Below are 14488 nucleotides of genomic sequence, written 5' to 3'. Positions count from 1 at the left end.
ACAGGGACATTAAAATGAGATCCGTCTGACCGACGAATCACCCGGTCCATGCACTTTTGTGTGCGTGATATTTCAAAAACCGTTCAACATTTCGCTTTCATATTGCAGGTATCGATTCCTCATGACGTTATCTCAACCTGATGAGACCACGGCGGAGATTGGTTGCATTATGTCGCCATGGCAACCATCTCGGTACCTTGCCTTGTGTACGCAATATTTCAAAAACCGATCAAGATTTCGCTCTGATATTACAAAGATATATTCCTCATACCACCTAAAACGCGGAGGACGTAGAGTATCAGCTCCTTGTTTTTTGAGCCAGTGTTCCGTTTGATAAAAACGTCTGCCAAAGGTTAGTTGTTCAATGGAATTTTACAGGTGCGAGAGAGTAAAGCAGGCTAGTTTGTGTGCGTAAGAAATGTCATTATGATACTACCAGCATCCTCACACTAATAGTATTGACTGAAAGGTGCACAGGTAGTTTACCTATGCCACATTTTGTCATGACGATCAGACGGCTACTCAACCTCACACAAGAAAACGTTAAAAATATATGAGAGTTCCGGAAAACTATTAAATAATGTTTAAATTGATGTCTTTATGAAACATCCCTCATTAAGTGATCAGATATAGATTCATAGGCAATTCCAAATGTGGGCACAGTGGTGGTCAAGTGTTGAAGACAACCCCACTAATTCACCCCAGATCCACCTTGTTTGAAATTCCAACTTCTTTCCTGGAAGTCCTGGCAGTGTCCATATGTTTTATACCTCTCCCACCCCCCCCCCCTTCCAATGCCACCCCCTCCCCCCCCCCCGGGCCCTCTCCCTCCCACAGATCTCTCGATGTCCCTGCTCTCAGATGTTGTGTTTGTGTTCCTCCCCCTCTTGCCCCATCTTGTCTGCCGCTCCCGTTGTTATATGTTTTATGTGTCGGTTTGTCTTTCTGTGTGATTAATGTTAGCTCTTTCACGAGCCTCGATCTTGTATACAAAAAAAAAGAAAAAAAAAGAGACCGTGGATTAAAAAATGAAGGATTTGCATTTCATGGCTCTGGGAATAAAAATCATTCCCAGAACTTTTGGGAACCATCATATGTTCAAATTGGATTGTTATAAAAACCCAGCTGGCTCAATGACAACCTTAAGGATATCGGGTGAGAGGTGGGTCCACTGCTCATCGCTGATGGTCTGTTCTACATACGGTGTGAGTCCACACTGTATGTTGACACAATGCCATCAGGGAAAATTGGGATGGGCACTGAAATGCAATGTATGGAAAGGTAAAACCTCCAATGTCTTCTCTTTCTTTGCGATGCATGCCAATTATTGTGTTTTCCTTTCAGGTGCCATTTTTGCCGTTTCATTTTTCTTTCAATGGTGGTGGTGGTGGTTCATATGCAGCCTGTGGCTGCTTGGCTGCTTAATTATATGGGGGTGCAGCTGTGCAGCTGATGCAGTGCCCCCTGTTTCCAGTAAGCTAGTACTCATTTTGCCGACCTTGGAAGGATGCCAAGCTGAGTCAATCCACCTGGAGTTATTTCAACGGTACGGCAGGGGATCAAAGTCAGGACTCTAAGATCTCAAGCCAGCCCCCTTAACCGTTAAGCAAACACCAGGCTTTTTCATTGGGTAAAACCTGCATTACCCAGGTATTCTGGACTCTGGAGGGGAGTGTGTCCAGAGGAATAATGGGCCAAATGTCCTTTTCCTTGTCTTTATCACCATCTTTATATATTTACACACATCTGCTTTATCTAATGTGATAGCGCTTAGCAATGCCTCCTCCTCCTCCTCTTATTCATTAACAGCCACAGTTATTCCCACATTCTTGTGGGGTTGGTTGGCCTGGGGAAGTATTAGGCCAAGTCTTTCACGAATCGGCTCGGCAGGCCTGATGTGCGACTAAGGTTAGGGCAACAATTTCGAATCTGTTCAGGGTGCCGGCGATAGCTCGAAGGACACCGTGGGATCTTTGACATCCACCAAATAATATCGGCTGAAGGGACACCAGGTTTAACGCCCATTCGAGGGACAGCACGCACAATGACGAATGACCCTGCCTGTGAAACATTCGGATGACATTTTTTATCTGGTTTGCGATTCACTCAGGCTGTATGGCTAAGAGGTGTGTGCATACGTCTAGGCCATCCTGTCTAGCTTGGCAACAATGGCCAATTAAAAAATAACTTAAATTAATCACAATGGAGAATTGTCTTATCACAATCAACATGATTAGAAACAAACAGCATTTACCCCAAAAAGCTTCTTTTTTTGTTTTTTTTAGGTCGTAGCTTGAAGACAGCAATCACCCAGTGTGGTACTACCATTCGGACTTAGGAGCGTTAAAGTGGAGCCGAGACCCTCTTAGACACTCCATGTTAGGATTGCTGGTCTCACTTCCTGTCTCACTCAAACTATAGCTACCGGGCTAGCTTAAATCTCCCTCTAGTACAGACAAACACCATACATACACTTTTCTTATCATTTTCACTCCTCACCTTATTTTACATTCTCCCTTTTATTTCTCTTTCCTCACATTTATCAATGCAGTTATTTTATCTAAGGTCTGGCCGCGATGCGGACTATATAGCCCGTGACTGGAGCCTTCAACGTTACGAATGAATGAATGATCGTTTTAAGGCCATTTTCCCCGCTAGAGCGGGGGTTAGCCTTGCGGGCCCCATGACAATCATGGTTCCCTGTTTGAGGCAATGTTTTTATGGCCGGATGCCCTTCCTGACGCCAACCCTTGGTCACGCTCTTACGATGCGCAGGGATACGGTGTACCTATTCTAAACCGGGGTACACACCGGGATCATTCATCCCAGCAAGCTGGTACTCAATTTGCCGACCTCGGAAGGATGACAGGCTGAGTCAACCCCCCTGGCGTTAATTCAGCGATCGACCAGGATTCGAACCCAGGATCCTAGGATCCCAAGCCGGCACCCTAACCGCTAAGCCAACACCAAGCTCTGAAAAAACAGATTGTTACCAAAAGGATGACACTGCCTCTGGAAGATGCAACCTTTTGCCTCCTAATGTGTGCTTCTGTACTCTCACCTCGTTTTCTGGTGCTTTTCTCTTTTTTCTGCGACCCCAGCAGCTGCTGCTCTCATCACGGGCAGCACCAAGTGTCGACCCTGCAATAGCTGTGCCATTTTTCTCTCCACGAAGCCGATGACCCTGCCTTGTTTCAGCCTCCAAACGGTAAGACAGGTTTCGAAGTACACATACAGAGTTTTCAACCACCTGTCAAGTAGAGCTATATCAGCTTTCATATTGATACAAATGTACAAATAGTTTATCACGACACTGACCAATCAATGTAACTCATGTGAAAAAAGAAAATGGATGGAAAATTATTGATTTACTAGATTTAATTAGTTACTTGCAGAATTGAAGGCAATACACTTCATCAACTAAATAAAGATATTTTACAATCCACTTAATGAAATATATAAAGCTATATTTAACATATTTGCACGATCGAAGGATACAACCCAGTATCTGCTTGCAGTCTACAAGCATGCCCCAATAGTGTGTATGTGTATGTATATATACACATTTTGCTGTTTCAAACTCTTCCCAAAGTCCCTCCACAGTTGTAACGACATTGACACAAAGTACACGTCATTGCAATGACAAAAAAAAAAGACTGGTCGTCTAACAATGGTGTAGCTGGGCTTGGATCTGTTGAGTGGAGGATCTGCTGTACCCCTGTCATATGACCAGATGCTCACCTCTGATTGGTGGATGTTTGTGTGAGACATACATACACCGGACGGACAGACAGACAAACAACGCTGTTCCAGACGGTATTGCCTTACGGGCGACACTGTAAAAATATGGCTGCCGAACCACGTGACGATTATATGTCATCAAATTTTTTTTCTCGACCAATTTATCCCGAGATCACGCTCAATAAATTCCATACTGATCGAATCAAGCATTCTACTTGTGGATTTATGATGTCATAATGAAGGCACCTATGACATCATCAAAAACATATGTTATTCCCCATGGGGATTAATTTACAAGAAGCCACCTTTCAATTTTTTTCCATGGACAGGCTTCGGAGATTACAGAGGTGTAAAGTTTTTTGGTTTTCCAAGATGGCGCCCCTGCCGCAAGGCCTATGATGTCATAATTATCAGTAAACAATTATACAGGAGGAGGCGCTACTATGGTGAAACTTTAGTGTCAATTGGACCCCGTGACCCCCTTTCTGGGGGATATGAGACCATGAGGAGCACAACTTTAGGTTATGGCATGGCCTCGATGCTTCGTGGTGAGTTTGGCCTGGATCTGTCTGGTGGTTTTTGAGAAGATTTTTGAATAAAATACCAATATTTGGGGCAAAACCCCCCTTTCACCCCATCTATAGGGGGCACATCTGGATGGGGAGCACAACCCCATGAGACCTTGCTGGCCTGGTGCATCATAGCAAATTTAGTAAATATCGGTCACGTAGTTTGTGAGGAGATGTTTTAGTCAAATGTTAAACGTACGTACGTATACATACGTACGTATGGACGGCCGGCCGGACACTGGGACCCACCCAATGAGGTTATTTCAGAGAAATAACCTAAACATTGGTGTTCGAAGAAATTAGACCACCATGTACATTAGAAATGCTAATACGAAAACAAACTGTCACACTTCAGGTGGACAGACCATGTATGCAGAAAACGAAAGTGTGGAAAAAAAATCAACCATGGTGAGTTGGATTGAGGGAAGAATAGGAAGAGGCAGACATTGTATGTGCCTGATAGATGGGGTAATGGCTGCAACCAAGATGTCTCTGCATCTCTGCTTCAGAATGTAGTGCAGGATAGGAATGTTTGGAGAAATCCGATCATGAATGTTACAAGAAGTTCGCCACGACTTGACGGAACTGGATAATTCTATACACCGCCTATTTGGAAGTACTTCCAATTTCTCCAAATTTCGCTCAGGTAAGTAATGTATTAAATAAACAATGCGAGCGACCATTAGGAATGAATGGGGTTATGCATCGAATGAAGATCACAATTTGGTCATAAGGGTGTCGAGGGCAATAACGCACGTAGCACTTGAAGCTCGGCCAGGAGGAATCACATATGAGGCCCAAAGATACAAGTTAAAACAATCCATATGTAGTTCACAGATAATCGGATGACTAGAAAAATCGGATAAGCATTGGGATACATGATTCATGCATAAAGACTCATTTAAGCACGTCTATTAGCTAAATCTCGTTGCAGCCTAGCTGGTGGCCTACCTATAGGCCTAGCAAGTCGTGACGGCTCAGATCTGTTGATGTGTGGGAGATGCGGTAAGCACAGAATCAATCAATCAATTCGGTTTTATTAGAATAAAATAAAAAAAGGAAAAAAATGTACATGACTGTAGTCCAAGGACTAATAATGTCAAGTTTACAATATAAATAATTTGACATAGTAACAAATACATTATACAGACAGAAAAATAAATCAATTATCTATTTGCATTGGTGAATCAATCAAAACAGAAGAAATTCATTTAAAAGGTTGAAATGCTTCAGGCAATATATGAATGTCAATAATTACATTCAAAATATCTAAATATTTGTATTAAATAGCCTACACTGACTTAAAAATGGTATAATATACAACATTACAAAAATTAAATATTCAATCAATTAATCAAAGTATTTCAAATTATGCGTCTTTTATTATTATTATTATTTTTGTATACAAGATCGAGGCTCGTGAAAGAGCGAACATTAATCACACAGAAAGACAAACCGACACATAAAACATATAACATCGGGAGCGGTAGACAAGATGGGGAGAGAGGAGGAAGGACACAAACACAACATTATTTTGAGAGCAGGGACCGAGAGACATGGAGACATCGAGAGATCTGTGAGAGGGAGAGGGCATTGGGGGGGGGGGGCATGGGAAGGGGGGGGGGGGGTGGGAGAGGTATAAAACATATGGACACTGCCAGGACTTCCAGGAAAGAAGTTGGAATTTCAAACAAGGTGGATCTGGGGTGAATTAGCGAGGGTAGAAAAGATCAAGGTTTTGGATGGGGGAAGATAAGAGATGGTGGTGAACAGCTGTTTTAAAGACCTGGAGGGACGAGTGGGATTGAAGGGAGTGAGGGAGTTTGTTCCAGAGGCGGGAGAAAAGAGGAATGAAAGAGTGAAGGTGAGCAGAGAGCCGAGATTTCGGCAGTTTAACCAGCAGAGGGTTGCTGGCAGATCTTGTGCGACCTGTAGGAATATTTGGGGGACAGAGCACAGAGAGAGCTGGGGGTGCAAGGCCGGAGAGGAATCGGTAGAAGACAGAAAGACCACCTACCTGCCTGCGGTGAGTGAGTGAAAGGCCCTCAGAGATAGCTTCATCGCGGGAGATTCCAATAATTCTGAAAGCTTTGGTTTCGACAGCGTGAAGCCGAGCTAGGTGTGAGGCAGGAGCACCGGCCCATAGGGGAGAACAGTATTCCATTGAGCTGCGGATGAAAGCCTTGTATGTGGTGAGGAGCTCAGGTGTGCCGAGGAAGGACTTCGCACGACGGAGGATGCCCAGTCGGCGACTGGCTTTGGAGGCCAGCTTGGAAATGTGGTTTTCCCAAGAAAGATCATGGCAGATAGTGAGACCCAAAAGCTTGAGCGACAGAACTTCTTGGAGAGGATTGTTGAGAAAGTAGATGGGAGGGTTGTCCAGTCGATCTTTTCGGAGAGACATAGTAAGAGTGTGAGATTTGTCAGGATTGAAAGACATGTTCCACTTGTTTGACCAGTCTGTGATTTTGTCCAAGTCTTCAGAGAGTGAGGAGGCTGCAGACTGCTGATCTGAGGGCAGAGGAATGGAGCGGCAGAGAGTGGAGTCATCAGCAAAGAGATAGAGAGGATTTTCCAGAGAGTCGGAGAGATCATTGATAAAGACCAGAAAAAGCACAAAAAGTCTTATTTCAATTATGCAGGAAAAATGTATTTACTTTGTGTCAAATAGCACGTACTGTTAATAAAAAATAACATATTTCGAGATTATTACAGAAATTCGGAAAATCAACAAAACAAAACAAAACAAATTAATAAAAAAAGTGAAAATACATTAATCATGCTCTCCAAATTATGCATTTGATTTCAATAATACAGGATAAATATATCTACTTTGTATTAAATTACTCATGCTGGCAATAAAAGTTGAAATCATTAGAAACTATTGAAGAAATGCAGAAAATCAAAACAAACAGAAAAAAATTCATTTAAAAGATTAAAATACATTAATCATGTTTCAACTGGACGTTTAACCATTTCACAAGAGCAGTGACACTAGATTGTTTATATCACTGAGTTCTTGATTGAGGAATGTGTATGTGGTGAGAATTTCTGAGTCCAGTTTGGGAGAGGCTTTGCCGTTCAGCTGGAAACAGATGGAAGAATCCCTCATACAAGAATGCCCCAAGGACATTTGTTTCCTCTGAATTTGTTTCAGTTTAGTGTTAAACAACAGTAGCGATTGTTTAAAAATGTAATCAAATATTGGGCAGAATTGACTAAACACTGTAGTTTGTGGTTATAATAACTTTTACTTTCAGTAGGTGTGCTCCACAGAATGCAACGGTAAGCTACTGTCATGTCGCCCAGCGATTGAGACAACTGGGTGACGAATGACCAATCGTTTTTACTCCTGAGGCGGCAGCCCGAAAATTGGCGGTACTTTTTGGCACGCGCGGGACGGAAGGCAGCGAGGTGCTTACCCGAACAGAAGTCACACGGGATCATTCCCGAACCCAAGAACAAAGAAACACGACACAACAAATGAAAAATGCCATAAAAATGAATTTAATTAAGTAAATCAAAGAATAAAATTAATGTGGAGCTGAATATAATATTTCCTACAGTGAGATGTCTCCACTCAGACACAAAAACAGACAAGGGGAAAGGTAATAAAACAAAATAAAATTCCCCTAGCCGGCTGACACTCAGCTCTGGTCCCAAATTGGTGCTTGTGGATTGTGGTGATTGGTGGTCGTCGAAACTGGTCAGGTCGGTAGTGCAGGATGAGGAAGGCCAACAAGAGGACCGTGCGTCGAAGACCCTAAAATGGCGCCGATCAATGACGCGAGTGCACCGAGCCGTGAAGCGGCTGCCAAAACGCCCTCCTCTCAATTCCTGGCCAACGAGCACAACGCGGCACTCAGATCCCCCAAAGAGCACCACCGACCAATAATACCCCCTCCTCCAACATTGCAAAAGTTTGCACAAAAGCTCCGAAAAGTCTCCTCACAAGTGCACACGAGCCACCCGCAGCCGAAAGCCAGAGACAAAAGCGACCGAGAGAGCGACTCTTCTTCCTCCTGCTCGAAGCTTCTCGCTTTGACATCACACTGACCACTCATGAACCTTGGGGGCTTGGCCTGCCGGTTACGATTTTCTTTGGAAGAAGGGCTTAGTTGCCGATCGGGAATGTTTGGGGTTCTGTCGGCATTTATGTCGGTTATGGTTGGTTAATGGATGGTCTTATGGCCGGCCTTGTTGTAATTGAACAAACATAGGGAAAAACCACCGAGGACAATTACAGGGGGAAAACTAATATTAACCCCTATATAATTACCATAGCTTCACCCCTCGTGCGAAGACACGTAAACAACTGAAGTTCCGATATTTTTTTTTTTTGTATACAAGATCGAGGCTCGTGAAAGAGCAAACATTAATCACACAAAAAGTCAAACCGACACATCAAACACAACACATATCTGAGGGATGAGGAATGGAGCGGCAGAGAGTGGAGTCATCAGCAAAGAGACAGAGAGGATTTTCCAGAGAGTCGGAGAGATCATTGATGAAGACCAGAAAAAGCACAGGGCCCAGAACATTACCTTGGGGAACTCCAGCCAGAACAGGAAGGGGAGATGAGAGAAATCCATTCATGGCCACACGTTGACTACGACTAGAAAGGAAGTCCGCAAGCCATGCGTGGAGATTTCCATGGATACCATAGGAGGAGAGTTTGATGAGCAGTGATGGGTGCCAGACCGTATCGAAGGCACGTGATATGTCAAGGGAGACAGCTCTGATTTCCTGTTTGGCATTGAGGACCTCCATCCATTGTTGAGACAGCAGAAGCAACATGCCCAGAGTAGAATGACCTGGTCTGAATCCAAATTGATGATCGGAGATAGCCATTGGAGAAGAGGAAGGATTTGATATCCGAAGCAATGATGGATTCCATGACTTTGCTGATATAATTGGGAGCAGGCTGATTGGTCTGTAGTTGCAAGGATCTGTTTTTGCATATTTTTTGTGTAAAGCGGTAATGTTTGCTGATTTCCAAGATGCTGGCAGATGACCTTGAGCAAAAGAGAGGGTGAAAAGAACAGAGAGAGCGTGAGATAGAACGGCAGAGCAGGATTTTAAGACCCGTGGGCTGCTGCCCTCTGGTCCAGTTGCAGAATCAGAGTCGAGGTTTGACAAATACTTCTCCTTGTCAGGAGAGAAGGACACAGAGTCCAGGAGCAGTTGGGTTCGACTGGGTAAGGTGGGAACAGAGAGAGATGGGTTTGGGACACAAGATTTTGAGGCAAACGCAGAGTTGAGGCATTCGGCTTTGTCACGTGCGGTGTCAACTGTGCAGCCATTTGAGGTAATGGTTTCCCGACTTAATACATCGAGATGTCTCCTACTCGTCCATGGTCCATGCTGCACCTAAACGATCCTATCTGTACTATGGTATTTCATCATCTACCCCCACAAACGTAACACTATTTATACACCTTAACACGGAGTTCATTCAAGGTGGAAAACCCCCTTGGAGAGGGGGGAAATGAAGTTGCTATAACCTCTGTTGTGTGACCCTTGAAATTGAACAAGTAACGTCCAAATATATCACAATCAGCCAGACAGACACCAAATTGCGTATTTTAGTATGAAAGTCAATCTAATATCACAGTTACCTTTAAGTATATAAAATAATTATATTTTTGATATACATGTTACATGCGTTAGTAATATTCACTTACTATAAATAAAATATGCAACAAATATTTGTAAACAATAAGAATAAATTATTTAAGTAATCAATACCAGTTCCATTAATGCGAATTACAAAAAATAAATTCGTGAAATTAATTTTCATCAGCTTGTTCCCTTGCTTGAAAGTATACGAGTGTGTTCGGAATAGCACCAAGGAAGCAAATTTCAACAGAACATTGTGTAAAGATCCAAACTCTGTGAGAATAAGGGCCCACGGTGGTGAAAATAGCATAAAAGCTGAACATCTCCTATAATGGTAAGGTACACTTTGCAATGGCTGAAAGAAACTGGCTCAGTGCAAGAAAATAAAAGGCCAGGAAGACCCAGGACCACCCCAAAGTAAGACAAGCACTTGAAATTGTTCAGCTTATGTGAGAGAAGAAAATCAAGATAAATGAAATGAGAGCAGGCCTGAATATTAACATCCCATCCAGCACAGTTGTACACAGAAGGCTGATTGCAGCAGGCCTCCATGACAGGGATGCAACAAAGAAACACTACTGATGAGACCAGAGAATAAGGTGAAAAGAGTGAAATTTGCAAGACAACACCAAGATTTCATGACTGAATAATGGAATCGGGTACTCAAAGTTTTAACTTTTTGGATCTAAGAGATGCCAGTTCGTACGTCAAAACCACCAACATTATGACACAATGTTTTCAGCCTACTGATACGGAGGAGGCTCTGTGACTGTCTGGGGTTGTATATCAGCTTTTGATGTAGGAAAACTTGCAATGATGAAGGGAACACTACCAAAACAGAAATACAAGCAGATACTGCAGGACCATGCAGTTCCTCATGGAAATCTTTTTATCGGAAGAGGATTCATTTTCCAACAAGATAATGATCCAAAACACACTTCCGATATCGTAAAAACAGTATTTGGAGAAGAAGGCGACAGCTGGTGTGGGAGTGCTCTAAATGTTATAATGGCCACCCTAGAGTCTGGACACAAGTCCCATCAAGGCCATATGGGATTACCTGGAAACAGAGAAGAACAGGAGGAACCTAATTACCCTTACAGAACTGTGGAATGTACTATAGGATATTTGGCACAATATTCCTGTAAGAGTGCTTCAGTCATACACAGGAAGCATGAGTAAAAGAATGATGGCACTCAGGAATGCAGTGAGTGCCTGGAGGCCCCAAATTTTGGATGTCGGTATTGGAATGTGGGGTCAGACAATGCTGCTGCCAGCCTGCAAGCAAAAGGTAGCTATCATGAGGCCAATAACTGCATAGCTTTTCAATGTCCAACATGTCCCAAAACCACCATCGGGAAATGCTAACACAGCCGTGCAGTGCCGGGTATGCCCTCCTTCCCCCCATCGGCAGCACTGGGTATCCGCTGCCAGTAAAGACATATGACCGTTATCTATTATATAATGTCAACCGTGGTGTCTGTACATGTGTTTGTTTGTCTGTCTCCCATTTACGGCGGCCACTTCCTGCACTGCGTTTGAAAAGCTGTGCACACTGGCAAAGCTCAACAATTACTTTTGAAAGGATGGGAGAACAGGCATGAATAATGTTGATGCCAAATTTTATTTCGCAAGCAGGATATTACACACTCTTTTTAAACAAATCCAACCTCTGCTGCCCGATGTTGCAACACCATTTTGTGGTGGGCGGCACAAGTAGCTTAGGAGCTTCGGCTCTGAGCGAAACCGAGAGTGCATCACAATTAACCTTTTTAAAGAATATGAAATAATTTAAATTGATAGATTAACTTAAACTTTTCCCTGTCCCTTGCTTTTCCTGTCATTGTGGACAGGTACTTTTGCTTGTCACTGATAAATTTAATGAATTTGCACTGAAGTGTGAATAACATTGGAATAACTGAAACTTTTCCACACAACTGTAGATATATTGTATTCTTTGAACCCAAATTACAATGCTTGCTATCTCAAGAGTGAGAATGCAGTGTGGGCAGCAGCTCATACACTTTCAAGAAATTCATAGACCCAGGTGCTAACATTTCCCATGTGAATATCTGTCTTTGGCTACAAAGATCAAACCAACAAAAGAGGTCTGACAGTGAAAGATGACATTCATTGCAGATTTTGGCTTCATTTTAGATACATATTTTATCCATTGGAAAACCACCTTGCTTATCTGTAAAACATTTTGAGAACCTGGGCCTTTGCGATAAAAAACACATATCTCAAACAGAAATACAAGCATTGAATACATATTTTAAATCTGTCTGTTTCATCGAGGGAATGTTTGGTGTATACGAGGACTATCAATAAAAAAATTGTCCAGGTAGGCAAAAAGGTCATTTATTTTATCTATATATATATATAAAACACAGTTTGTGTGTGTGTGTGTGTGTGTGTGTGTGTGTAATGTTACCGATAGACTCCGAAACGGAGAGGCTCACGTGCTTGATATTTGGCATAAACATGGCCATTGAGCCTGGGACGAACATGGCCGACCTCAAAATATTTGACGATCCATATTATTTATTCATATTTACCTCAGCGCATCTCAGCGATGTACCCGCTAATCTCAGCCGGTGTCAGAACAGCTCGCTGATTCCCTCAGAGCGATCACGTGATGTTCCATCCCCGCCGATAGACTGATTCGCTCAGAGCGATCACGTGATGTGACCATTGCCATTCACTCCACATAGGTGGAGATGCAGTTACCGGGCGCCATCTTGGTTGGCATTCGATGATGGGCGATGGTGATTTCCGTCACACACTTGCACGTAATTCAGAGCGAAAGGCGATCGTGTTTTGTGTCGATTTTTGTCGATTTTGTGCGATATGAATTAAATGTCTTTGATAGGGACCGGTAATTCCGCCAGGGGCGCTGCACGCACTACCTACGTCACGCTGTGCATGGCACTCTGTGACCGCCGCTGCGGTGCAATGCTTTGCGGGCAAATCGTTTTTATGCCATGGTATGTCATATTTTGGACTTAACCACTCTTCATGACTGATCATGTGACATCTACACACTCATGGCTACCACCGAGACGGATCCTGGTTTCACGTGAGTAATATTTACCATATTTGCTCGATTTTTGAAACCGATGCATGCAAATATCGTGTCTATACCACACCTAAAATATTTTTTAGAAAGAATAAGCACATCTCCCCTTTGAAAGTGCCCCCTGAAGTGTGTCCAGGTGGAATTTCTAAGTCGTAGGTCTTAGCAACTCTCAGCAATCTTTTACCGCATGGATTTATCTCGAGTATTTACTAAACTGTGCTAAGTTGAAGTTGCGTACATATTTCAGCAGTTTTCAATGTAAATCGGTGTAATGTAACCTCCCCCCTCCCCTCCCCTCCCCCCCTTACCCTCCCCATCCCCCCCTCTTCTCCCCTCTCCCCCTCCCCCTCTTCTCCCCCCCCCCTCTTCTCCCCTCCCCCCCGTTCCCCTCCCCATCCCCCCCTCTTCTCCCCTCTCCCCCTTGCCCTCTTCTCCCCTCTCCCCCTCCCCCTCTTCTCCCCTCCCCCCCTCTTCTCCCCTCCCCCCCGTTCCCCTCCCCTCCCCTCCCCCCTCCCCTCCCCCGCCCGGCAATGCCGGGTACTTCTGCTAGTTTACCATGAATATGGTGCATCTTAAAATGCTGTGCTTGGAAATGTCAGCACCCAAAGGAACAACAGGTATGAGCAATCAGATCAGATCATGTACCATGATATATGCAGAGCATTGGTTCTGCTGAAGCAGTTTCTTTGAATAGGGTTACAATCCTGGACAGGTTGCCACTCCGACACAGGAGATCAGGGCAGGAATTTGGCATTTGGCTATGGTGCTGACGATACTCGCCTACTCCTTGCGAAGGACACCGTGTGATCTTCAACATCCACCAACTAATGTCGGCAGACCTGACGCCCAGTTTAACGTCCATCTGAGGTACGGCACACACATTGATGAATCCCCAAGGGTGTGAAAGAATGTGATGACAGTTTATAGCTGGGCCGAGATGCAAAGCAGGTAAGACAGCATAGAAGCAAGTCTGTCTACCTCTAAGCCATCATGCCAGCCAATTTGAGTGATCCATTAAAAAATACAATTCATTACATACAACAACAACAACAACAGGCATTTTAAGGCCATTTTCCCTGCTCGAGCGGGGGTTAGCCTTGCGGTCCCCATGACAATGTCCTCAATTTTGCCCTATTTTCTGCATCTCCCCTTGTTAACCCCCTTGCCCGCATTTCTTCTTCCACCATCTTTAGCCAAGTCCTTCTCGGTCTTCCCCGTCCTCTACTTCCTTCTACATTAATTTCCATCGCTCTTCTCAACCAGTCACTTTCATCCTTCCTCAACACATGACCAAACCATCTCAACCTGTTTCTCTTCACAGCATCAATCACAGGCTCTATTCCCATCATCTTTCGCAATTCATCATTTGTCTTCCTCTCTCTCAACGATACTCCGCACATCCACCGAACCATTCGCATTTCCACCCTTCGTTGCAGCTCTATGTTCGTTACCCATATCCCGCTCCCATAAATCATAACAC

General features: G+C 43.8%; 1 protein-coding gene across 7 annotated transcripts in view; it reads right to left on the bottom strand.

Moving 5' to 3' along the window:
- The window catches only part of LOC137429642 (catenin delta-2), a 580920-nt gene that overhangs the window by 62925 nt on the left and 503507 nt on the right, over positions 1-14488 (bottom strand). For all 7 annotated transcript variants that reach the window (XM_068119734.2, XM_068119735.2, XM_068119736.2 and 4 more), the window contains one exon: positions 3062-3250. In XM_068119734.2, coding sequence (XP_067975835.2) covers positions 3062-3250 — 189 coding nt within the window. The remainder of the gene's footprint in view (positions 1-3061; positions 3251-14488) is intronic.

This window comes from Myxine glutinosa, chromosome 6, assembly GCF_964187855.1.
Source record: "Myxine glutinosa chromosome 6, kmMyxGlut1.1, whole genome shotgun sequence".
Lineage (NCBI taxonomy): Eukaryota > Metazoa > Chordata > Myxini > Myxiniformes > Myxinidae > Myxine > Myxine glutinosa.
The sequence above is the reverse complement of the archived record's forward strand: the minus strand, read 5'-3'. Positions and strand labels throughout refer to the sequence as shown.